The sequence below is a fragment of the Echinops telfairi genome, unplaced genomic scaffold, assembly GCF_000313985.2.
Source record: "Echinops telfairi isolate 266 unplaced genomic scaffold, ASM31398v2 ScPeMD7_7400;HRSCAF=8409, whole genome shotgun sequence".
In the NCBI taxonomy this organism is placed as follows: Eukaryota; Metazoa; Chordata; class Mammalia; order Afrosoricida; family Tenrecidae; genus Echinops; species Echinops telfairi.
The window spans coordinates 60176009-60201588 of record NW_022111300.1 but is presented as its reverse complement, the minus strand read 5'-3'; the positions used below and the strand labels follow the sequence as shown (position 1 = coordinate 60201588).

The 25580-nt window shown below is 60.4% G+C and overlaps 1 protein-coding gene across 1 annotated transcript in view; it reads right to left on the bottom strand.

Moving 5' to 3' along the window:
* Window positions 1-411: 411 nt before the first annotated feature.
* The window catches only part of ZNF236 (zinc finger protein 236), a 44544-nt gene continuing 19375 nt past the window's right edge, over window positions 412-25580 (bottom strand). The window contains exons 10-32 of the mRNA XM_030887292.2: window positions 23369-23641; window positions 22690-22893; window positions 21283-21424; window positions 20713-20973; window positions 19221-19474; window positions 17961-18062; window positions 17531-17682; window positions 16393-16520; window positions 15180-15331; window positions 14382-14594; window positions 13410-13692; window positions 11784-11887; window positions 10235-10600; window positions 8227-8372; window positions 7902-8127; window positions 7107-7286; window positions 5968-6123; window positions 4705-4892; window positions 3912-4043; window positions 3482-3679; window positions 1795-1924; window positions 1530-1706; window positions 412-820 (exon numbers count right to left, since the gene is read on the bottom strand). Coding sequence (XP_030743152.1) covers window positions 702-820; window positions 1530-1706; window positions 1795-1924; window positions 3482-3679; window positions 3912-4043; window positions 4705-4892; window positions 5968-6123; window positions 7107-7286; window positions 7902-8127; window positions 8227-8372; window positions 10235-10600; window positions 11784-11887; window positions 13410-13692; window positions 14382-14594; window positions 15180-15331; window positions 16393-16520; window positions 17531-17682; window positions 17961-18062; window positions 19221-19474; window positions 20713-20973; window positions 21283-21424; window positions 22690-22893; window positions 23369-23641 — 4286 coding nt within the window. The 3' untranslated portion in view covers window positions 412-701. The remainder of the gene's footprint in view (window positions 821-1529; window positions 1707-1794; window positions 1925-3481; window positions 3680-3911; window positions 4044-4704; window positions 4893-5967; window positions 6124-7106; window positions 7287-7901; window positions 8128-8226; window positions 8373-10234; window positions 10601-11783; window positions 11888-13409; window positions 13693-14381; window positions 14595-15179; window positions 15332-16392; window positions 16521-17530; window positions 17683-17960; window positions 18063-19220; window positions 19475-20712; window positions 20974-21282; window positions 21425-22689; window positions 22894-23368; window positions 23642-25580) is intronic.

Here is a 25580-nt window from a genome sequence, read left to right as displayed (position 1 = left end):
ACCCAGGGTGGGGCGGGGTTCAGAGTGACGTACGTGTCTCATGTGGCACCGAGGGTGACGCTAAAGGGGTCCCTGAAGTAGAATGCGCGTGCTGGCGCGAGGGCAGAGCACCCAGCGGCGCCCGTGGATCCGTAAGCTTGCGCGGCGCGTCCCTCTGCTGGCCGAGGAGGGCGACCCTGTCTGACCTTCCCTGGGTACGGCTGTCCTTGGCCGCGTGGACGAGAGAACTGGGCCAGCCATCTCTCGGGGTGTTGGCTGGACTCCCTGCAGCTAAAAGGGACCCTTTCTACCAGCTTCCAAAGCGCCCGGCGAGAAGAGCTGACCGCGAGCCACGGCGCTTGCCGAGCTCCCTGCCCTCGCGCTGGGCCGGGCGCGGACGGAGCCCGAGGTCGCGCGGCGCGCTCCGTGCTGCCAACACCGTCGTCCCGCTCCGCTGGCGGCCAGCTCCTGTCTGCGCCCGGCTGCCCGGCGTGGCGGAAGAGCCCTGAGTTCAGTGGTTGGAGACCCGGCGGCACTGGCCACGTCATCTCCCCAACTCTCTGAAAGACACTGATTCGCAGATAATTTCACGTGAAAACTGTCACGTGGACGCTTCTCACACTGAAGCTTCCGGACACAAGGCCAGGTGCTTCCGGACACAAGGCCAGGTGCGTGCGCGTACAGAACGGCCTCAGAACGCTCCGCAGTCTGCGCGGCCGATGTCAGAACACGTTGGCCAGGGCCTGCCACTCGCCCGTCGCCTCCTGCACCTCCAGGTGCAGTGTCCGGCCCAGCTCGGTCCCATCCTGCTCCGGGGGGCCGGCAGGCTCCTGCAGGGTGCCTGTGGGCAAAGGGCAGGAGATCGCGCACTGGGGGGGCTTTGGGGACAGCCACCGGAGGTGCCTGTCTGGCCTGGGGCGCTGACAACAGGCTGGCTTGGGCTACAGGGGGGATTCTGGCAGCAGTAGTGGCGACTGAGCATGTGACCTGCACTCCACCCCTCCCTGCCCAGTTTGTGGGGACGCTTTTCTAGTGTGGGGGGGAACAACTTGAGGGGGACAGGCTCGCTGTGTGCAGGGGTCAGCATGGGGAGACATGCTGTAAGGGGTGAGCCACAGGACCCCACCCTCACGGGTGGGAGGCCGGGCAGCACCTGGGGTCAGGGTAGAGGCTCTCGCATTCGAGGAGAAGGAAAGAGGTGTGATCTCAGAAACGTGTGCTCTAACCCACATGGGCACCCTCCCGCGCCTGCGTGCCGCCGGTGAGAATGCACATAGGCAGGCTCGAGCACAGCAGTCTGCTCACCTGACCCTTCCCGGGTGACTGTCAATCACACACTCGCACACACATGCACCTGTGCCGGCTCTGCCTGTGTGGCTGAAACGTGCACACACGTGCGCGCCCACAGCGGCAAGCCCACCAGCCCACGTGTCTGCTGCCGTGCTGGCGTGCAGACTCCGCCCCTAGCCGCAAGCTACCCGCGTGGCCGTGCTCACGCACGCAGGCTCCGCCCCCACCCACGTGCTCGCGCACGCAGACTCCAACCCTACCCGCGTGGCTGTGTGCGCGCCGCATGTGCAGTTTCATGTTGCTCTTCTGCGTGAAGCCCATGGCGCAGCACTCGCATTTGTAGGGCCGCTCCCCAGTGTGCTTCTTCATGTGCACCTGCAGGGCGCTCTTCTGGTTGAAGGCCTTCTCGCAGAGCCCACAGCCGAAGGGCCTCTCCCCTGGTGAGAGCGCGTGCGTGGGTAAGCCTGGCCCAGAGGAGCTTCCCGCCCCCGCATGCTCCGCCCCTGCCGGCCCTGGCCCCCTCACCTGTGTGGACTCGGCCATGCCTCTCCAGCTGGCTGGGTTTGGCAAAGGCCTTCTCGCAGGTACTGCACTTGAAGACTCTGGGCTTCTGGGAGCTGAGCGAGGGGCCAGCCTGGTGCGTCTGCATGTGCTCCTGGGAGCAACAAGGGCAAACGATGCGGAGAAGCAGCAGAGGGTGAGCGATGGGCACAGGCCTTTGTACTAGGCCATCAGTACCCAGAAAACCAGGTGGGCTGTACCAGGCCTGCTGGGCAAGGCCCTGCGTCCAGAACAACCTGCCTGTGACCCAGATGCGCCAGCATCACTGTCCCGCTTGGAGCTGGAGTTCAACCCATCACCCAAGAAAGAAGAGGCAGATTCAAGTTGGCACTGTGTGATGCACCAAGAACACGTGGCCCACCTCCCGATTACCAGGGCCACCTCTGGGTGCCTGGCTGGGGAAATTCATGGCACAGGGGCAGCTGGGGGGGCATAAGTGGGGAGAAAGGTAGAGGGGTGGCTACTAAAAGGTACAGCCAATGCCCTGGCATGGTGGTGAGTGCGGCAATTACAGGACACTGTCCAGCGAAGCCAAGGCAAGGGCCCAGGGGTCTCAGCACCATCCCTTTCCCTGTGTGAAGCTCTGTGAGCTCAGATCTGAGCAGGGGCTCAGGGACCCCAACTGAGTGATGACAAATAAGCTGAGGCAGTTCACAGACAGGGCTGCACACCCCACTCTGGGGCACCGCTGGCCTCTTCCTAAGCAAAGACGGGCGCCAACAGCCACACACCAGGGGACGAGGCCAGTGCCCAATGGGCCACAAAGCTCAGTCTCCACCCCGAGACCAGGTCTAGAGGGTACCTGGCAGCCATGGCCAATTGCTCTGAAAGGGCTCACACTGAAAGGTTCTGGACAAGGCCGGAGGAAAATGTGGAACTGAACTCAAAATCATGGAAAAGGCCAGGCTCACTGGTCAGATGGAGATGAGTGGACCCCCAGACCATGACCCTTAGTCACCTCCAGGCCTGGGGCTGAGCTCAAACAATGGGCGGCAGGTATGTAAGGGGAACAGGAACCCCCGGAAGGCGCACAGTCTAGCACCGGAGCTCCCGAGGGCAGCCCTGGCGCAGGTTGCAGTTCAGCAGGGACAGGGGAGGAGGGGCGGAGGCAGCGGTGCAGGGAGGAAGTGGGTTGGGGAGTCACACAGGTACAGCAACCAGGGAGATGAAGCAAAATGGGCAAGGGCTATTGGGTACAACTGGTGACCCACTCTGGACCGCCACGAAACTCACAACAAAAACTCTGAACATAGTACCACTGAAGAGGGAGAACCCCTCCCAGTGGTCCTTTCCATCTGTGGGGGACGGCAGCCCACGGCCGACTGGCTGCCACCACCCCCCCATCCACACTCAGAGCCACCTCAGGCAGCGCACAGCTCTCTTCTCAGGAGTTTTTAAGCTAGCCCTCTCCCTACACTCCATGCCAGCATCAACACCGCGATGCAGCTGTGCCTCAGTTTACTCAGCCACAGCCCCACACACCGAGATGTGCCTGCCAGCCTGTGAGAGGTAGACTGTCCATCCGCCCCTGGAGCTGCCCACTGCAGGCAGCGCTGCCGGTCTGCACTCAGTAGTGCTGTGGATGGCCGCCTGGCCTGGCCTGGCCACGCCTGGTGGGAGTGACGTGCCTGTCCGGTGTGTGTGGCCCTACCTTGAGGTGCGTGGCGCGCTTGAAGGCCTTGCTGCAGAGCCGGCAGGCATGGATGCGCTCCCGCCCATGCGCTTCCTTGCTGTGCTGCAGCAGCAGAGCGGCCGATGGGAAGGTGCGGCTGCACTCCAGGCACCCGTGTGCCCGGCCCTCCTTCTCCGGGGGGCTGCCCTTGGCCAGGCTTGAGGGGACGTCCATCACCTGGGCCAAGAAGTCGTGGGTCCACGCACAGTCACACCCACGTGTCCACATACACCATCACAGCCAGGAGTTCACATGCTCCCTCCCACCTGGGAGTTCACGGTGCAAACACACCCATGAGGGAGCGTGTGTTCACACCGGGCGCTCACAGTAGTTGTACCAATCATCCATCTGCCTGCCCTCCACCATGTGACAAAGGCAGGCACCAGAGCTGTGTGCACATAACACCCACCTGGTAGGCCAGCTCTTCACAGCCAGTGGAGGGCATGTGCGGTGTCTGACTCACCAGGATCACCTGTGGGGAGCCGGCCCCGCCTGGGCCGGAGAGGGTTGGGTCCGTGAGCAGTGCGGGAAACTGCTGGCCCTGGAAAGAGCAGACACCCCTCATCAGACCTGCTGTCACTTCAGGGGGCGTCCCCGCCACAGCCACAGAAGCACAGGGTAAGAGCAGTGCAGCGGGTCTTCGCAGAGGCCAGCCCAGCACCGCCCACAAGAAAGGGACAGGCACCGCCAGCTGGATGCTGCAAGGCAGGGCGGCACAACGTCTCATCTTTCTTCGCTCCTGTGGAGCAGGGGTGGGTGGAGACCAGCAAGCTTCTGGTGAGCAGCTGAGAGGTGCTGACCACCAGGGCTCCTTAGACCGACTCTGTTCCTGGGACACCAGGGCCATACTTGAGTGTGTGTGGCAGCTTATTCAGGAAGGTGGGCCAGCCCAGGATGCCTCACGCAGGACCCACTGTGACGCACCAGCCAGTAGGACGTGCTCACGCCACAGCCAGGAGAGGCCTCAGCTGCTCAGTGGTCTCCGCCAGGCCCTCCCAGCCCCCTCGCCACCCAGCAAGAACAAGGCTCAGTTAGACATTCCACTGCAGCCACAGCCACGCCTGCCCACAGTTCAGGCTAACAGCCCTCCTACCAAGACTAACCGGGCCACGACGCTGCCCCTTCAAGCACACGTGTGCACTGACCCAACCACCTGGGGAGCCGAGACCCGAGGGCAGGTGGTGAGGTGTGTGGGTGCTCACCTGTGAGGTGATGTTCAGCGTTACCGTGTCGAGGGCCCCAGAGAGCATGCCCTGCGTGTCGGCCAGAGTCAGCGTGACGCTGGCATCGCCGCCCATGCCTGAGGACGCCATGACCAGGTTCTGCGTGGACATGGTGGATGGAGATATGGGCCTGGTGGCTGGCAGGCTCCCAGGGGCAGTGCTCAGTTCTGGGGGGTGCGAAAAGGCAGAGTGGGTCAGAGGGGCTGGTCAGGGCCAGACAGGTTGGCACCACTGTGCATGCCCCATGTTGCTGGCCCTTACGACCATCTCTTCTTGCAGGACATTGCCCCTCGAGCACATGGCCCTTCACTGTGACCTGAGAAAATAACCGGTTTTCGACTCGACAACTTGTGTCATGAGAACACCACTGTCCCCATGGTGGAACAGCAAGGCCCCACCCCACCATCGCTGCCCTGCCTGTCTCCCAGCAAAGTCACCGTGGACCCACCCTTTGTACCCCTGCCAGGCCTGTCGATTCACCGTGTAACTGAAGGTGGTCCTCACGGAGGGTCCAGGCCCCAGAGGGACCAAGGGCCCAGTCTCAGAGAGCCTGGGTAGTCGTGGAACTGTCCCGACTCAGCACCCTCATCTATCCGAGCATTGAGAATTTTGTCTAAAGCACTGGGAAATATAGAAACTGAAAACAAAATGGCTATGACAACGGAAGCAGGGAGGGAGCACTAGGACTGACTGACTGCTCAGCTCCTTTTAACGGCGAGTCCACCACGGGAGGAGAGTATTCTACAACGGACCGTGGTGACGACTGTACAATCCTCCTTGATAGGACTGAACCACCAAAGTGTATGCTGTGTGGATTCAGCGCAAATAAAAATGTAAAAACTTATGAATCAAATGTCTGTGCGCTCACGACAACCAGGCAGATCTGTAGGCGCCTGACTGCCGCTTGCTTCTCGTGAGCCTGTGTGCTGAGCGGAGGCTCTGTCTGCTCCAAAGCCCGAGAGCGCGCCCACCTTCAACCGTGTGCTTCTACCGCCAGCTGGTGGCAGAGAGCCCGCCCTGCAGGCATGCAGCAAGGACCACGCTGGGCCGCAGGGGGACAAAGGATGCTGTCGCCATCTGCCGGCCACACCGAGTGCACACCTCAGCCAAATGGTTTGTCCGCACCCCACCCACTCTGGAAACTCCAGAGGCCCGGACCCTCACTCACGTAGGGGTGACGGGGTGTGTTTGTGCCCAGGAGGCTGAGCCCCCCCCCCCCCCCCGGCCGTGGGGGCTGCGTACCAGGGGAACCCAGGGCCGAGCTCTGGGAGAGCAGCTGGTCGTTGCTTATGGTCAGGGTGGCGGCTGTGGACGGGCTGCTGATGGGCGGGGCTGACAGCCGCATGCCACCGTTGAGGTCACTGCCTCCATTCGAGCTGTGTGGGATGAGGTCCTGACCTGCAGGACACCCAAAACGTGATGGGCAGAAACAGCACACACTTGCACTTTCCATCCTAATGTGTGTCCAGCATAGAAGAGCGCCCATCCTCAAATCTCTCCTCTGTGTGGGAACACACAGCCCGATCCCGGAAACGAACTGACCCCACAGTCCACTCCATGACAGACTCGAGATACAGACCAGGCTCCTGTTAACTGGAGGGCGTCAGCCTGACTACGGCTGGAGAATTGCCCTAGCGGTGCTTTATGCATCTCCACGTGTCTCTCAGTCCTCTTTTACACGGGAGCACCAAGCTCGCTGCCAGGGAGTCCACGCTGGCTGAGCGCAGCCTGTGAGACGGGGTAGAGGGCCCTGTGAGCTGTCCAGACAAACTCACTCTCTGCAGGAGCAGAAAGCCCCCTCCCTCCCTCGGAGCCTGCAGCTTTGCAGGTATCAGCCCAACCTGCAGCCGCGACGCCATCAGGACCCTGCATTCCCCACGGCTCCACGAAAGCCAGACGGCAAGTTTGAGACTCCCCAAAGACATGATGCTTTCTTTGTAACAAAGCTCAACAAAAAACGCTGCCAAATCTGGTGTTAGCCAGACCGCTCCCAGGGCGCCGAGCACCCTCAGCTAGAACCCTGGGCCCCCACCCCTGCTTATAAGCAGCCACAGCCTGTCCCTGTGGTTCCTGCCAAACAACGAGGAAGTGAGCGGGCCCTGGTCACCGGAGCAGAGCCACACTTGGAGCTGCGGGCCATGCTGGGGTGGCCTCGTGCCAACCCCGAGGGGACGGGAGCACTGGGCGGGACATCTCTCCCTATACTCACTCACTGCCCTGAGTGGGCTCTGACTCACGGTGACCCGAGGGGCCAGGAAGGAACTGCCCCTGTGCACCCTGAGAGTCGGTCTCTGCGGAGCAGACAGCTCTGGGTTCCAGCCAGTGCCCATGGCAACTGCTCCTTCTGCAGACACTGCGATCAATCGCAGGGACCGACTGACCTGAGATGGTGAGGGTGATCTCCTGCGGGGAGCCTGACGCCGATGCCGCTGAGGAGCCAGCCGCCTGGGCCAGCACCTGGCTCAGGCTGGAGTTGTTGATGGTCAGGGTGATCTCGTGAGGACCGTTGGATGTGGACACGAGCCCCTGAGACGTCATCACCTGAGCGAGGTCCTGGTTCCCTGTGGTTGGGAGACGGAGGAAGCAAGGGTGGCATCAGGGAGAGCAGAGGAGGCCCTCCTCTGAGCCAAGGGTCAGGCCACAGGAGGGGGGCGCTGTGTGGGCACATCAGCCCCCAGGGAAGCCCAGGACCAGCGAGAAGCAGGAGCCTGGTGGTGCATTGGCTGAAGCACTGGACAGCTCAGGAATGCTGCAGGCAGTCCGCAGTTCGCTCTGCCCGAGGCGTGCATCTCTGTGAGTCCAGCCGGTCCGAGTGAGGACAACAGGCCTGGTTTTCTGGTTTTCCGGCCCTAAAGGGCACCTAAGGGGCACTGGTGGTACAGGGAGCAGTTACAGCAGGTGGCTGCTATATGAAGGCCGGAGGTGCCAGCCCACCAGCTGCTCTGTGGGCGGAAGACTCCAGCCTTGGAAGCCCTAAGGGGCGGTTCTGCCTGCGGGGCTGGCAGTGGGTCTGAGTGCGAAGCAGAGCCCTCGGGCAAGCACCGACAAAGCCCCAGGGGAGGGGAGAGCTGCCAACTTGAGGACACTGGGCTGGCCAGCTGAGAGAAAGGCGGGACCTCACAAAGCCTATGACGCAGCCTGAGGAGTGTGACAGTGTACATGGGCACGGGTCTCACCACTGCCGCTGGCCGCCAGCACCGAGTCCTGCTCAGAGAGTGGGCTGATGGTCAGGTTGGCCGGCGTTGCCGAGGGCTGCAGAGACAGGCCTGAGATGGGCTGCAGGACCACACCGTCTGGGGCCTGGAGCGAGCCACTCTGGGGGGCCGGGCTGGGGTCTCCAGTGAGCTGCTGGGCCAGCACGCTGCCTTGCTGCAGGGTCTGCTGCAGGAGACTCGGGTCAATCTGCAGAGCGCAGGGGACAGGCACAATGGCACGGAGTCTGCATTGGTCACCAGGCTCTGTGGAGACTTGTGCCACGTGGCAGGGGGAGGGGGTTCACACCTGTAAGGTGATGTTGTTAATGCTGGAGGTGTCGATTCCAGAGATCTGGACATTGGGTCCGACCAAGCTGGCCGCTAGCTGTAACTGGATGCCCTCCAAGGTGGCCAGGCCACCGTCTGTCAGCGACACCGTCAAGTCCCCACCAGCTGGCCAAAGCAAGGGACAAGGAAGAACAAGTTCTTAAATTGGAAGCACTCGTTTTCAGGGCGGGGGTCTGAACCCGTTAGTCCTGTGCTGCACCATCCAGGCCCTCCCATCCACTGCCTGAGCACCACTGAGTGGGACGTGAAGGGGGCCGCAGAGAGGCAGCACACCACCACCCCTCCCATGCCCTGCACTCCGAGCACCGAGGCACGCCCGACCCAGCCGGGCTGGCAGCTGGACACAGACTAGGACTGGCTGCCTTTGGACCGTGGTGCTGGCGAGGCACCCTGGGCGCACACGGCAGCCGCAGCAAACACACCTGCCTGGGAGAGGCATGGCCACAGCGCTCCTGAGGCGAGGATGGTGAAACTCAGCTCATGTACTTAGGGCAGACCGTGGAGAGGCCAGTCTGCGTCCTGCTCGGCAAAGCAGACAATCGGCAGAGAGGAAAACCCGCTAGGTCTAGGAGATGGCCTGAGGCACGGCTGGAGTGCCCAAGGGAAGTTTCTTCACCCGCTACGTACTACTGCTTGGGCCGTGCAAGGGGGCGGTGGTGGTGGGGTGGGGTGGGGTCGGGTGGTGTGTGTGTGTGTGTGTGTGTGTTTGTGTGTGTGTGTTGCTAACTCGGGGACTGGCTGTTGTGCCACTCCTCTGGCTACAAGAATGAGGCAACCCAGAAGCCGGGAGAGAATTCCTGGGACCGCCGACAGGAAAAGCCACCAAAGGGGTGGCCTGGAGCTCTCTGCCTGGAGTGGTAGGGGAAGCAGCAGCCAGACACACCAAGACCAGAGGCCAGGGCAAGGACACAATCAGAATGGGCAGTGGGCTGGCCTCCTGGGCCATGGAAGGAGGCAGAGGCCACAGCACCACGTGGCTGAGAGGCTGAAGACCAGAGAGAGACCTGGCTGCTGGCTGAGGGCCCATGACATTTAGTGACCTGACTGGTGGTGACCTGTCAGCTCCCCTAGCAACGGTCTTGCCTGTGAGTTTTGTGTGGTACCACAAGGAACGATCGGCCACAGAAAGGAGAGTGCTGTGGGAGTGGTCGGTGTCAGAGCAGGGTAACAGAGGCGGGAGGGTGGAGGTCTGTGGCCATCAGCCTTGGACAGCAGCCAGTGGAGCTGGACGCCCCTTCTCCCTTAGTGTAGCCTGAGGAGATCGGAGGCGGCCCCCACACCACAGACTCAGTGAGCAGGTCACGGGACCGGGAGTGACCCCGTCATCCTGCTGTCCATGGGCCCCAGGGTCAGAACTCACTCACTGGTCCCTACCAACAAGGTCCATTTCCAACCCACCAGCCACGCAGGTGGGAAGAGATTAAACTGACCGGCCCAGGGGTAACCCAAGTGGCAGGGTCAGCATGACAGGAAAGGGCACCAGGGCACCTGAAAGCCATCCGCTATGACTGCCTGTGCGAACAGGGACAGGGGTCTCCCGTCTGGCGTCGCTGGCCCCCAGAGTGCAGCACCGGCTGGCCAGGCCCAACGGTAGACAACTGTGTGCACAGCAGCCTCAGGGAGGTTCGGGAGCTCCACAGAGACCCGGAACCAGCCCTTACTGTCCGAGACGGTGCTGAGAGGCTCGCCCAGGCAGGGCTGCTCCCTCCTTGACCCGGTTCAACACTTGGTGTTTGCAAGGCACGGCAAAGCCAAGGTCCCCCCACCCCCACCCCTCAGCACACGCCCACAGAGGGGAAGGCCCTCGGCGTGATCCACCCACGGCTAAGACTTTGAGGGGCCCGCTGAGGAAGGGGTTGCTGAAGCCCACCAGGCCCACAGGCTGAGCCAAGGGCAGTCACTGGTAGACTCAGACAAGAGCAGCCCCCGGGAGCACGGCTGCCTACCTGCAACCCCCGAGCACTCACCAGACATGGAGGCAGGAAGAATGGCCTGGCTCACCAGTCCCTGCTGCAGCAGATGCTGGTCGAATTGGCCCGTGAGGACAGAATGGTTCATGATGAGCACATTGGGGTCTGAGGGGGTGGGGCTGAGCAGGCTGGCGGGCTGCAGCCCCTCGGGGCTGCCCCGGGGGACCGGCCGTCGTGCCTTCCGGGGGTCCGGCTTGTAGTGGAACTGCATGTGCGTCTTCCTGCGGCCGGACGTGCGGAAGCGCAGCTCGCAGTGCGGACACTTGAAGGGTTTGGCGCCCGTGTGCAGGCGCATGTGCACCTTCAGGCTCCCCTTGGTGGAGAAGGCGTTGCTGCAGACGTGGCAGCTGAAGAGCTTCTGACCTGCGGGGAGGGGCAGGTGGCTCAGGGAGCTGCGGGCCACCCGGCCACCAGGACCCCGCTGAGAGAATGCTCTTGGCCCCGAGTCCTGGTGGCACTGGCTCATAGCGCTTCTGCTCTCACCCAAACACGGCTCCCTGTCTCTGTGAACCTCAGGTCCACGCCCTACCCGGCGGGCCCTGAGCACCAGCCAGCTGCAAAGATGAGCACCATGGACAGTGGCATGGGGCCAGGAGCTGGGCCCCAGTGTCCCAACCCAGACTCCACCAGGACCAGTCTCCGTTTCCCATGTCCCAGGCTCCCCGGGAATGGCGGCTGTCCCAGACCTGACTGGACACTGCCCACCTCCGAGCCTGCCCAGGAGACACCCTCCCCACCCTCCCACCCCCCGCAACCCCAGCACTGCCTGACCTCCCCAGGGCGGCAGGCTTGGGGGCACGAAGGTGGGTGAGGCCTGCAGACAGTCCTCTGGGGTTGATGGTCCCCAGAAAGACACACTTGTGAACCCGCTGAGACAGCCAGGCCAGTGTGTGAGCCACAGTACCCAGACGCATCTGCTCCTCTCGTTCACAATTCTGAACTTAGAAAAGGCCCGGGGCCCCTCGTGATGGACCTGAGTTGGCTCCTCATGGCCTTCACATCGTTGGACACAGGTGGTTGTTTGTGGGGGGCTTAGATGTTGGGGCGTGTTTATGACCCAATGAGGGGGAACTATTCCTCGTCCACAGGTACATATGAAGGAAGGGACACACCATCAGACACGTGGCTGCTGGAACCCAGACCTGGCAGGGGCCCAGCCCCGCCCTCCTGGCCGCTGGGTCATGCTGCTGGGGATCGGCAAGGCAAGGGGCTGTTGCCTGCACATGGCTCACATTGGGTTCCTCCACTCAGGGCAGATGGAGAGATAATTTCCAGGTCTCCCTTCAGCAGCACAGTGGGTGGGGACCCCCTCAGTGGGTTTGCCGGCCCACAGGGCTCAGCAGGGGCCTGCCTGCCTCTCTTCTGCCCACCGCAGGCCCCGAGGAGGCTGTTTTAAGGGCAGCACTGAAGCTCTGGTATAAAGAGAAGACGTTGCAGATGCGAGCCTTGACCAACTGCCTCCGCTTGCCCTGGGGATGTGTGTCTGCAAAACGCTGGGAAATGGGGGGGGGGGAGTAACGACAGGGTGGCCTGTGCAGCAGCTCACCTGTGTGTGTCTTCACGTGGCAGTCAAGCGTGGACTTCACGGTGAAGCTCTTCCCGCACTCGTCACACCTGTAGGGCTTCTCGCCGGTGTGGATGCGCACGTGCCTGTCAAAGCATGGCAAGTCAGACAGGCCTTCCTAGACATGGGCATGCTTGTGCAAGACCTCCTGTGAGGAAACCCCTCACCACTCACGTCTACGGGAACGTCAGTCACGGAGCCCTGGGGGCTGCTCATCAGAACAGCAGGGGGTCCAGCCCACCAGCTGCTCCAGTGAGGCAGTCTGATTCCCGTAGGGTGACAGCCCCTGACCACACGGGCAGCTCCACTGTGTCCCCTTGGTTCAAAGTCAGAACCACCTTGGAGACAGAGAGCTGCAACTTATGTATTGATTACGTCTGCAGAAAGACTTGCCCAAAGCCAACCCTAACAGACAACCGAAGACTCCATGACAAATGAAAAGAAGAGGCACAGCTTCAGATTCCTCACAGCCACTGGCCACAGGAAGAAGGCCCTCTTCCACAGTCAGGAGAAAGCATCGAGATCCACGAACAAACAAAGCCCAGGTCAGCAGCCTGGTTCAGAGACAGGAAGCAACAGTGCTGGGCAGGGTGTGGGTATGGGGATGACGTAGTAGGGCACCACCACCAACAACTGGGGGTAGGGATTCCACGGGCCCCAGCATCCTGTGCTGGGTGTGACCTCAGAGAAGCAAGGCCATCAACTCTCCTGCCCGGGCGCACGGCGCACACAGGAGGGCCACGTCGGAAACCCCACAGGCACAGCAGCACAAACACACGCACAGAATCTCTGGTCCACGCTCCCAGTGGGGACTCCATGCCACCGAGAGACAGTGGGAGCCACGCAGCACCGCAGGACGTGGAAGGACTGGAGGACACTGGTGTGGGACAGACACTGAGGGAGATGAGACAAAGGCTGCACAGGGAGGAGGGGTGAGCAGCAGACTGGACAGTTGGCAAGAATGGACTTGGGGGAAGGGGGAGATGAGAAGTCAGGGTGGGGCGGGCTGAGGAGTGGTTTGAACGGGTGGATACACAGTTGATCTGAGGCATAATTCCCTCCATCTAATTCATAATAAAAAGTTCAACAATAAATTTGCAACATTTTGTATCACGGAAGGAAAACAGGTGGGCAGTCAGAGAAGTACAAAGAGCCAAAGACTGGGGTGGCGTCAGCCACTCCAAGAGCTAGGGAGCACGCTCGCCGAGGGACCACAACAGCACGGTGGTGGGGGGGACCCCAGCAGTGAGCCAGATCCTGCGCTCCGGCAGTGAGCACAGCCTGTTACACAGGAGCCGGCCGAGGGCAGTGCCGCCTCCACGTGTCCCCCCCAACAGAGCCAGGAGGGCGTGCAGGCGGGGAGTAGAGCTGCCGCCTCCACACACTTAGTCCCTGCGAGGCCCCCTCAGCTCACACCCTCCACACGCATGTCCACCGCACTCGGGCTGTGGGTTTGCTTCGCCAACCTCCCAGGCAGTGCTCGAGGGTCACCGTTTGTCCTCCCAGGGCTGTAATCAAGGTTCCCAGGACGCGACGTGCCCTAGGGTTTCTGGCGTCCGCCCGCCGCTCTCAGTGCCAGCCGCCCCCAGGAGTCTCCAAGGCCCTCACCTGACCAGGTCGCTGGGCTTCTTGAAGCTCTTGGGGCAGTAGGTGCAGCAGTTGGCGTACTTGGGCTCGGCCTGCATCTCGGCCTGCTTGTCTTTCAGCTCGCTGATGCGGTCCTTCTCTGCCGCCGACTGGACCAGCACCTTTTCGGACACGGTGGCGCTCTCCTGGGGCCGGATCCGGGCCAGCTGCGCCGTCTCCTCCTCCGTGAAGGTGATGACCTCGGGCCGAGACTTCCGAGAGAGGTTCCGCTCAGAACAGTCTTCTTCCTCCTCCAGGAAGACGTCTGCAGGGACACCGGCCCGGCCCGTGAGGGCCCGGCTCATAGCAAAGCAAGCCACCCGAGCAGATGGACCGGAGCCTGGGCCTCCACCGCTCAGTCAGCAGCCACTGGCCTGCCCCTGGCACAGCCCACAGCGCCCCACTGAGCACCCCGGTGCCAGCGAGACAAGCCCCCCAAGGACAGGTGAGACCCCCCAATAAAAAGATCAACGTCTCTAATAAAACGGGACGTCTGAGGGAACACTCCTGTTGTAAATGGCACACGCAGCATCTAGAGCAGTGGCTCTCAACCTTCCTAATGCCACGACCCTTTACTGCAGTTCCTCATGTTGTGGTGACCCCCAAACCATAACATTAGTTTCGTCGCTATGATAGCTATAATTTTGCTACTGTTATGAATCAGGCGACCCCTGTGAAAGGGTTGTTTGACACCCCCCCAAGGGTCACGACCCACAGGTTGAGAACCACTGGTCTAGCTGAAACCCTACTTTCTGACTCCAGACACCGACCCTCCCCACGTCTGCCCTGAAGGCCAGCAGGCGGAAAGCGGGGCCATGACCAAGTTCTTCGTGAGCCTCAGTTCGTCTAGAGGGTCTCCTGATGCACCACGAAGCCCCAAGTCTGCCACACTACCTTCAGACACGGGCTCAGCCCTTCAGCACCTGCTGCCACACCCCACACCCTCGCCCATACCTCCTCCTCCTGGCTCGCTGCTGGCGGGCACGGCAGGCGGCACCGCCTGGTGCTTCCTCATGTGCTTCTTGCAGTGGACGGTCGTGCGGAAGCTCTCCTCGCAGAAGGGGCACTTGTAGGGCTTCATGCTCATGTGCGTGGTCATGTGCCTGGTGAGGCTGCCGTTGGTGGTGAAGGAGGCGCTGCAGATGCTGCAGCTGAAAGCCTTCACCCCTAGGGCACACAGCACAGTCACAGGAGCCCAGAGACCAAGTCCCCAGCCTTCAAATCACAACCACACACAAGCAGGCAGAGAGCGTGCATGGAGACGCAAAGCCCAAGACCGCCTGGTGGCTCAAGTCTCCTGCTCTTTGGAGGGGCGAGGTGTTAAGCACAGGAGCCTGTCTGCAGACACTAACTGCCTCCGGGAAGACACATCCCAAATGAAGGACCAGAGCCTCGACAAGGCCAGGTGTGGGCAGGCCAGGTCCCAGAAAATTGGAGCAGCAGCTGCAGTTCTGATCTCTGATAAGACACGACCCCCAGAGCAGCTTAACTCTCGCCGCCCAAGAACAAACTGCAGAGGACTTAGACGTTTCTGCAGAGAAGAGACGCAAGTGCCCACACAGCACACGGGATGGAAGACACTCACCAAGACAACTGGACACAGGTTCACGCAAACCTTGGCCCCAAGCTGAGCCCAACCCACATGTCGGTCAGTGCACACTGAGCACTCGACTACGGGGCAGTGAAAACAGTGAGGGGGGCTGCACACCCAGGGCTCCCAGGGGCTGACCGTCCCGGGGAGGCGGGCAGTACCTGTGTGCGTCTTCTCATGCGACTTGAGGACCCCCGAGGAGACAAAACCACGCCCGCAGAGCCGGCATTTATAGGGCTTCTCTCCAGTGTGGGAGCGCACGTGCTGCTTCAAGTGGCTGGACTTCTTGAACCCCTTGTGGCAGTAGTCACACCTGCGGACACGGGCCAGGAGGGTGGACTCGGTCAGCGGCGCTGTGACGGCAGAGACAACAGCAAACGCTCCACGCCGTAAGCACTGAGTGACTGGCACGCAGTCACAGGTGCAGTGTGCTTTCCTGAGATCCTACAAGGGAAGCAAGACACAGGGCTCCTGGTGTCCACACAGACGCCTGGGGGTTGGGCCGCAGCGTGTCCACAAGCTCAGCACCAGGACGCGTCCCAGATCCCAACAAGCCCCCATTGCTAACAGACCAGGAAGGAAACTCAGCCAGGGTGATCCTCTCACCAGCCACAGGTCATGGCTTTAAGAGTACTGTCTGTCACTCAGAATCTAGAAACGTCAGTGAATAAACTCTTGGTGCTTAAAACGCTCTTCACAAAACAGATTTCATAATAAAATGATTTAAAAAAAAAAGAGTTGTACAAGCCCCCAATAAAATGATTAAAAAAAAAACCCAAAAACAGATTTCAACAGAGAGCTTCTGAGCAGCCTGTCACGTCGTGGGCTCCCCCTCCAAGGTGATGAAGTAGATTAGAACTCCTTCAAGGGTGCGGACGCTGGATCTGGAAACGCAGGCTCCAGTGCTCCTCAGCATGAGGAGGGCAGTGGTGCAGGAGGAAGCAGAGGGTCAGTGAACAGAGGCAGACCCTCCCTCCACGAGGGAGGCAGCACCACGGGGAGCGTGCCGTGGCGAGGGCAGGGCTTCTCTCTGACATGCGCGGGTCGCTCTGAACGCAGGGCCGAAGCAGAGTCTGTCAGCACGTCTTCGTCTGTTCAGGTCCACTGTGCTCACTGGTGGACGGGAGAGGAGGCTGGGCCAGGCTCCTCCCAGAATGCAACGGCCGCAACCCAAGTGTGAGCAGAGCCAACAGGGCGTCCATCGCTTGGACACGGGAACCTGGGCAGGAGAGTCACCTACTGCTCTCTGTAGGCCACATCCTTCAGGGGACTTGGGGTAGGTTCCAGTCATACCACACAGCAGGGGCAGACCCTGCTCTGGATCATCTGAAGCGTACTGAGAAACAAGTGGCCGTGGTCCTGCCCCCAGCCCACCTGTAAGAGCGCCGGCCGTGGTCCTCACTGTCCTCCAGGAACTGGCTCCGTGATGACGGTGGTGGTGGCGGTGGTGGCGGCGGCAGGTCCAGTGCCTCCTGAGGCTGCTCCTGGATCAGTCGGGTGGTCTGAAATGGGGAGAATCACGCCAAGCTTCTAGGAGGGACCGCAATAGCCCCCTCCCGTAGAAGGGCATGGTGCCCGAGGGAGGCAGCCCCGTGACCCAGGCCCTAGGAGAATTTGCTTTCCTGCAGGCAGCCACAGTCCACGGACTGTGAGGAGAATCCAGGAGGGCCCACCCTGCATGCCCGGGAGGAGCAGGTAGCCCGCATGGCCACTGCACAAGAGCATCCACGTGTGCACGGCGTGGTGCGAGGCCCAGAGCAGGTGGACCAGGCTCAGGGATGTGACACAAGTCAGGTCAGCTCTGCAGACCAGGGTTTGCTCCGGGTTTACTAACAGGGCACACTGCCCTCTCCTTACCTGCCCCACCCTCACCCACTCTACCCCAGGACCGGCCCAGGCGACCGCTCAGACAGGACACTCGCAGGGTGAGAGACCACAAACAGCTGGCCGGCCACTCTCCTCACTGCTCAACAAGTGACAAACTGACAACAAAAACGGAAAAGCTAAGAACCAAGACAAAACCTCTCATGTCTCCAACAGGGCTATGGAACAAGCTTCCTAACGATGCCTAAGCATTTACTCCGGCAGGACAAGGTCCTCCTGCTTCTGCTCGGTCTCCCAGGTCCTCACACTGCAAGACTCGGCACGGCACGGCAGCTCGGGCTGCGAGCCCAGAGGGGACAGCCACACTGAGCTCTCGAGACCCTCCAGTAAGAAGAGAGCTGCCGGCACTGAGCATCGAAGCGCCTACCTTTCACCCACGGACACACCCCAGCCACGCAGGGAGCACACCATGACTGACCCCAAACCCAAAGACTACCCGCTACCAACGAGCCCATTCCGGCCCATCAGATCTCATCCAGGGCTTTACTGGAGCAGACAGCCTCGTCTTTCTCCTGTGGAGGTGCTGGTGGGTTTGAACTGCCAACCTTGCAGTTAGTAGCCAATGCCCACCCCACACATCACCAGGAAGGTGTAAGCAGGCAAGTGGCCCCCTTGGAGAGGGGCTCACCACGCTGACTGTGTCGGAGCCGGGGACTGGGAGCAGGCTCTGCGGATGGAAGCTGGCGGAGAGGGCCTGGGACTCCAGCGTGCTGGAGTCCTGCAGCTGCTGGACCGGGGGGAACGGAGTCTGCTGGCTGTACGTGTCGGTCACTGTGAACCCTGGTGCAGAAGGAAAGCGATGAGCTCAACCAACGTCACAAGCACCTGTCTCGAGCTGCCCCTCCTCTGCTCCCGAAGCAGACACCATCCTCCCATGGCCTGCTGGGTGCCTGCGGCCAGCCAGAGCTCCCAGAGACCACAGCGTCCCCGAGTGCAGCTGTTCACCTTCCTCCCCAGACAGCTGAGCTGGAGACAAAATAAACGTGTCCACAGCAGAGGGCCCCCAGTGGCCCTGCATTGAGCAAGCAAGCAAGTAAGTGCCTCCAGAGCCCACTGACCTTGTGGCAGGGCCGCCGGCTCAAAGGCCTGCGGGGCGGGGGGCTGCTGCTCAAACTGGTCCATGTGCCCCTGCAGAGGGTGCTCGGGAGCCACAAAGCCATCTAGGAGAGGAGGGAGGCAGAGGCAGTAAGCTGGGTATGGCGGGGTGCAAGCCCAGGGGCAGCTCTGCCAGCAGAGGGCCAGGCAGACCCCTAGCCCTTGGCAAGCATATGGCCCCATGGACTCAGAGAAAGGCCTGGACCAGTGGTTCTCAACCTTCCTAATGCTGTGACCCTTTCACACAGTTCCTCATGTTGTGGTGGCCCCTGAACCATAAAATTATTTTCTGGGTGAAGGGAGATGTCGGACAGAGCAAGATATGACAAAATAATAATTTATAAAGTATCAAGGGCTCATGAGGGAGGGGGGAACGGGAAGGGAGGGGGAAAATGAGGACCTAATGCCAGGGGCTTAAAGTGGAGAGGAAATGTTCTGAGAATGATGAGGGCAATGAATGTACAAATGCGCTTTACACAATTGATGTATGTATGGACTGTGATAAGAGTTGTATGAGCCCCTAATAAAATGATTTTTTTTAAAAGAAAAAAAAATATTTTCAATGCTACTTCATAAGTCTAAGTTTGCTACTGGGGGGAGGGGCTTCAGGAAATCTGGGAAGCCCTGAAGCAAAGGGCTGTGAGCCCCCCAGGAAGCTGCTGAAGGCTCTCCACGTCTGCGTCTCACGTGGCTCAAGCTTCACCAAGTTGCAGGGCAACGTTATGAAGGCGCTCACAGCTCAGCATGTGAACTGCAGTCCGGTGGCTGGCTCCAGGGCAGAGGACGTATGAGGGGCGCGGCCCCTCCCAGAGCTGCTGGAAAATGCAGGGGCATGCCCATGGGAGGCCAGCGGACCACCACGCAGGCCAGATACCAAGTCACTGAGCACCTGCGGAGGGCCCACCGGAACAGGGGAACCAGCACTGAGCCCTCTCAGCTCTTGGTCTGCACCCCACCAGCCTCTGGTGTGCCAGCAGCAACAGGGGCTGAGGCCCGAGGGTCTGCACCAGCCTGGGGGGTCATGCTTCTCGGTGGGCGAGCTGGCAGCTGGCTGGCAAGGCCGTGACTTTGCAGGCGGTGCTGACGGAGTCCTCCCTCCCGCTCTCAGGGGCCTGGACTTTGGAGCCTAGGGTGCACACCCCACCCCGTCCACCCAGCCGGGCTCTCGGTGGAACAGGAGCGGGCCAGGACTCGGCCTACACGGGTGCAGCGACCCTGCTTACCTTCGTCAGCTCCCAGGGGCTGGTCGGCCAGGGGCCGGCTGAGTCCAGCCTCCTCGGTGCCCACAACATGCTGTGGCCCCAGCTCCAGCAGGGCCTCGGGGTGGGCGGCCACCGCCGTGGTGGCTGCCGGCAGCACGCCACTCTCGATCTCCACCTGCATCTGGGTGGGCACGTGGATACCCTGCTGGTCTGCGGTGCTGTCGTCGATGGAGGTGGCCTGCTGATGCTGCTGCAGCTGCTGGGCAAGTTCATACCTTAAACCAACGGGAGCCACCAGGTGAGACGGCGTCCACGCCAACACTCAGGACAATCTGCCTGGGTCTGAAACACGTGACACGTGCTTTCCAAGTCTGGCGGGCAGCAAGAGAGCTGACAAGGAGAGGCTCACACGCACGCTCACTTGCTCACTCGCTCGCTCACGTTCTGGGGCTCTCTCAGCTATGTGCCCCAGGACCCGCCCAAGTGTGAGAAGAAATACATATGCCATGCATGTGAACGTGAAACTCAGCTGCAGGGCAGGTGCTGGGCGCATGCACACCCACAGCCTGTGTACACCTGACTGGCTCACGTTGGCCACAACTGGTGCCCGTGACCTGGTCAGCTGTGTTACAAACCGAGCAGCAGGTCTGGGCCGTTCTGACTTCCTGCAAAATCAAGACCTGGTGCAAAAATCTATCTCAGGCGTACAGCGGCCGTGAGGTACACATTGGACTGCTAGCCTCAAGGTCAGGCGTTCACACCCAGCAGCCACTCCCAGGAGTAGGATGGGGCCGTCTGCTCCCAGAAAGACCAACAGCCTCCGGACAGCCTGCGCACTGTCGCAGAGTCCGAGCTGACCATCTGCAGGGGGCGTTGGGGGTGCTGGGGTGGGGTGGGGGGTGTCCGGCTGGGGCTGGTGTATCCATCAGGACCTTTGTGCCTCTTGAGAAAATGGAACAACAAACGCTGGGCCAGGAGTGGAAGTTAAGGGGTTTCAAATTCCTCCAGCAAACGTCTGCCCGAGGCCGCAGCGTGGATTCCGCACAGGGTTGGCCTACTGCCCTCTGCTCAGAACACTCACTCAGCACCGCCCGTCCCTGGAAATTAAGCATTTCTGTACGCTAACCCCCCCACCCCATCCAGGACCGAGTGTGGGTCTCTGTTTCTGCAGCTCCCCCCTTACTAGGGGGCCATGTCACCCACTCCGGGAGACCCCGAGTCAGGCCCTCTAATCCGTCTACAACATGGGAACCCTGCCCACGTCCACGCCAGCCCAGCCTGGCTGTAGCCACTCGGAAGGCCTCTCTCCAGCCCAAACAGAAGCTTTCCTCCTCACCCTCTGACAGCAAGACAGTCCCCGCGCACGCACCCCCACCCCAATACCACAAAGCTTCCATACACTTTCAGAAGCACCCCCTGTATCGGGAAGGGAAACGGCAGGTTTGGCGTGAGGCTGCCGGGGGCTCTGTGGGCCTACAGGGCAGGGCCTGGGCCGCCATTCCCGTTAGCGCACCTGTGCGTCTTCATGTGCTTCTTGCAATTGAGTGAGGTCTTGAAGGTCCTCTGGCAGTAGGGGCACATGTAGGGGCGCAGGCTGTTGTGGATGCCCATGTGGCGCCGCAGGCTCCCGCCTGTGGTGAAGGCGCCGTTACAGATGAGGCACTTGAAGGACTTGAGGCCCGTGTGTGTGCGGATGTGTGCCTTCAGCACGCCGGCCGACACGAAGCCACGGCCACACTGCGAGCACTTAAAGGGCTTCTCCCCCGTGTGCGACCTGCAGAGACAGCGCCGCCCTGAGCCTGCCCTGCCGGGGCACTCACATTTAACTCGCTACAGAGGGCCCTTGCCCGGGCTGGCCAACATCCCGGCCCCAGAGACCATCTCAGCTGGGATGAGCACAGCTCCAGGCTGAGGGAACACCCACCCGCCACCAGCTCCACCACAGGCCTCAGTGTGAGGGGAGGCTTGCAAGGGGGAACAGAGAAACCAGTGGGGTCACCAGGTAAAATACTGAGTCACCACACGTCAACTCCAAAGGCTCCCAGGGCTCTCCACCGAGTACAGAGAGCCCTGGCCACCTTACCTGATGTGCTGTTTGAGGTGGCACGACTTCTTATACGCGCGGTGACAGTAAAAGCACTTGTAGGGTCGATCCGCTTCATTTACAAAATTATTATTAAAATAACTTTGGAAAAACTGGTTTCTCGGAATGGGCTGGATAAGACCTACGAGGCACCACAAAGACACAGACAATGCCATGGACCAAGTGCAGGGACCGACCGTCACAGAGGCGGCCAGAGGCTGTCCCACCCTGGAAGCTAGCGGACACCACCGTGTGCTACCAGAATCCAGCATGGGCTCGGCTCAGGAGCTCTGGCCTCCAGAGGCATGTGGACATTCTAGAGACAGCTGCTTGGGAGAGGTTATGAACTCGAGAGCGCAGACCCCACACCTCAAGCTACCAAAAAGTTCCTGGAAAAATCCCACTGTCCTTCCAGTCAATTTGCCCACAACCTGGAGAAGTCCCCAGCCCTCTGAATGAAGGCTGCTCTGGGTTGAACGTCTAAGGACGAATGGCCATTGGGCCTGCCAGCGAGGGCACTGGGGCCCACTTGATGTACAGTCGGGTGACTCACTCCAGACCTATGTAGCCACCGTGTGGAAGGGCAGTAAGGGCAGGCAGAGGACACTGTCTCCAAGAGCTCCCAAGGTCCTATGGGAGCAGGCTGCCTCATCTCTCTCCTACCACCATCTGAGCTCCCCATCCGGTGCTTGATCGGTGTGCCCCAGGGCTTCATGTCCCATTTGCAGTGCCAGGGCTGAGAGTGCCACGTCGCAGGTGTCCACCTTGGCCATCCATGCCCATGGACAAGATGCCTTCTCCCCAAAGAATTGCACCACCAGCTCCAGCCCCGGGCCCCTCGCAGCGGACAGTGGTGTGTAGGTGGACAGGCTCACCGGGCTGCCACCGATGACTCCAGGTTCACCGAGAGCCTGACTGTGAAGGCCCAGTCAGCCACCCCGCCCTTCCCAGTGCCCACTGCAGGCCTGCCCATGGTGGCTCTGGGCACCCTTCAGGACGAGCCCCCAACCATCACAGCAGCCCAGGTTATCATTTCCCCCAAGGCAGGACCACACGGGCACCCTGCTTCCCTACCATCAGCACCACTGCCTGGTGCCTACACGTCCCACCTGAGAGCATACACGGGCATATCTACACACACACACACACACACACACACACACACACACATCACGCCTCCCTGCCAAGTAACACACACTATGAGCCCCTGGGTGGCCAGTCTGGTTTGGGTTTTCACTGTGTGGGGTGCCCTGGCCCCTAAAGCACACTCCCACGTGAGCAAGCACATCATTAGCAACAGGCCTCGGACGGAGGATGTGGCGCTTGGTAATTGGGGGGAGGGTCCCCACTACAACACGACTGCCCACGGGGCAGAGCAGCCTCTTCTGCGCTCCACGTAGCCCTTACCCAGGTCGGTGATCAGGATGGGCTCCTGCAGAGGGATGTCTGGCACCAGGGCATTGGCCTTGCCTGCCCGGACCTTGGCAGGCTTGCGTTGGTGCCGCATCTTCCTGAGCTCCGTGTGCTTGAAGTGGGAGGCAACATGCGTCTTCCTGTGGCCTGAGGTTCGGAACTTTTTGTCACAGTGCGGACAGGCAAAAGGTCTAACGCCTACAGAGAGCAAAGGTGCGTTTCAGGATGACCTCAAGTGGTTCTGTCCCAGACACCAGCGCCAACATACAATCTTAATATCTTAACCGGGAGCTGAATAGGCCCTCGAGGCAAATTCCGAAGAAAATCAAGTAATAAGATTCCAGCTCTTCCAACTACTCACTACAGGTGGATCAAAGAAAGCCCAGCCCACTGTCCAAGGGGAGCACAGGTTGGCGCCAGCCCACCAGCCTTTTCTGACGGCTCCTGCCCTGCCCAGCTCAGCCCATTCTGACCACGATCTCCCCTCTGGCCACACCCTCCCACTTCACAACTGTGTGTGTGTGTGTGTCTCCACCCGTTTATCCCAGAGCCCTGTGACAGGAACATCAGTGAGTGGCACTGAATCAGACCAGGGCCTTGCCTCACAACAGGAGGGTTGGCAGCCCCAGCCTCACAACAGGAGGGTTGGCAGGGTGGCGGCCTGCGTGCCCACCTGTGTGCAGGCGGATGTGCACCTTGAGGCTGCCGGAGGTGGAGAAGCCCTTCATGCAGTGCTGGCACTGGAAGGCCTTGATGCCCGTGTGCGTCTTGATGTGCGCCGTCAGTGTGCTCTTGACGGCGAAGGCCCGGAAGCACTGTGGGCACTTGAAGGGCTTCTCATGGGTGTGGATGCGGACGTGGCGCACCAGGTCGCTGGGCTTCTTGAATTCCTTGTTGCAGTAGGGGCACACGTGCCACCTGACGCCGTTCTCCTCGCGGATGGAGCCTGGGGAGGGCGGGGACCAGGACAGGACGTGAAAGTCTGCACAAGAAGGAAGGCCCATCAGCAGGCCCAGCCTGGCTGGGAAACTGGGTGGTGCCGCCGGCAGAGGCTCTCCATTGCTTTCTACACAGGGCGCAGCCACAGCCACACCTGCCTGGCACAGGATCCAGCCACACCGAAGGCTGTGGGCCATAGGAGGACACTGGAATGAGCAAGATGGAGACTCCTAGCCATCTTGAAGGGGCACAAGAGGCAGCAGAGGCCAGGAGTGGTGCATCGAGAAGCAGCTCGTTCCACCCTGTATAAAGGCAGAAGTGCCAAATGCCACCCGATGAACACGAGGCGACAGGAGCAGGGCTTGTGACCGAGCCTCTCTTAGGGCGCAGGGAACACAATGAATGAGTCCCACAACCAGGCACAGCGGGCCCTTCTGGGCGTTACAGATAAAACACACACCTTATACACTCAATGGGCTCGCGATCAAGTGTGCCGGAACCTCTATGTAAGCTTTGATAGCACAGTCAAGCTCTGAGTCAGATGTAGAGCTATCCCTTACCGGCAGAAAATCACAATTAGGTGTACGGGACAACATTAAGTAAAAAGGGTTCTAATAAATAAAATGCAAAATAGCTGGCCACCACCAGAACCACTTCTTGGCTTCAGAGCCTTTGTGAGACTTACCCGTGTAACATTACAGGGGTTCAGACCACTCAGGCCAAGGATCCAGCTGCAATTACAGACACTTGCCACGTTTGTGAATTACGGCAGAGCTTGAGCTCTGTACAGAGGCAGAGTGGGCTGGCCGCTAACACACAGTAGAGGCTCAGACCAGACGCCATCGACACGTGCTCAGATTACGGGTCTGAAACCCCGAGGACAGCTCGCTTTGTCCTGTGGGGCCACTGTGAGCAGGCTCAAAGCAGCAGCCTGAGCCTGGCTTTGGTTTTGTTCTGTTAGCGATGTCTGTTATCCTTCTGGGTCTACAGGGGAAGCAGGGACTTCCTCATGAGCGCAGGCACAGACCTGGCCCCCAGACTTCACACCCCACAGCAGCCTGCCCTGGAGGCAGGCGGCAACCTTCCTCTTCAGACTCATTAACACGTGAGACAAGAAAACCACAGCTCATCATCCACAGGATGAAAGGGGCTTACTAAAATGTCACACCTGCTCTCAACCCTGACAGTCTACAGGCAGAGCGAGAGGGAGAGGACACCTCTCAACACAGCGCTCGGCTTCACAGGGAGAGAGGAGGGTGACCCAAGAAAGTCAGGGGGCAGGGGGCCGGTGAAACCAGGAAGGGAAGGTGAAAAAAAAGGACACCACTCTGGACCTCAAGAACCCCGGGGGGTCAATCTCCAAAGCTCGACAACCTGCCTACCCATGAACACCCCCACAAGGAAAGTCTAAATGCCCCAAAATGCAGGCAAAGCAGTTGCATCCATAGAAATGTGTATCTACACTTTGGTACAAAGACATCAGTTCTCCCTGAAGTAGCTGATCCCAGACATCCCAATACAATCAGCACAAGGCTCTCCGGAGCCTAGGACAAAATCAGTCTGCAAGACAGCAAAGACTACACGTTTCTAAGAAATGAGCTCTTTCCTAAGTGGTGCTGAGACAACTGGACCTTCCTATGCAATTTTCAACGACGTACAGGAGATAAATCCACAAAAGTCAGTGAGGATAGAGACACCAAGAACCAACGGCACTCGATACACACACAGGACCCAACAGGACAAGCAGCTGCCCGGGGTCCATGCAGCAGCCATGTGTGTGTAACAGGACGCCTGCTGCATAGCCTCAGAATGCAGGGTTCCATGCTCGGCTGCTAAGAGGTTGGTAGTTCTAAGGGGCTGAGTTCAATCCCAACCTCTGGTAAACGGCAGAAAGCCTGAACATCTGCTTCTACACAGATAACAGCCCAGCAAAGTCTCGGGGGGTG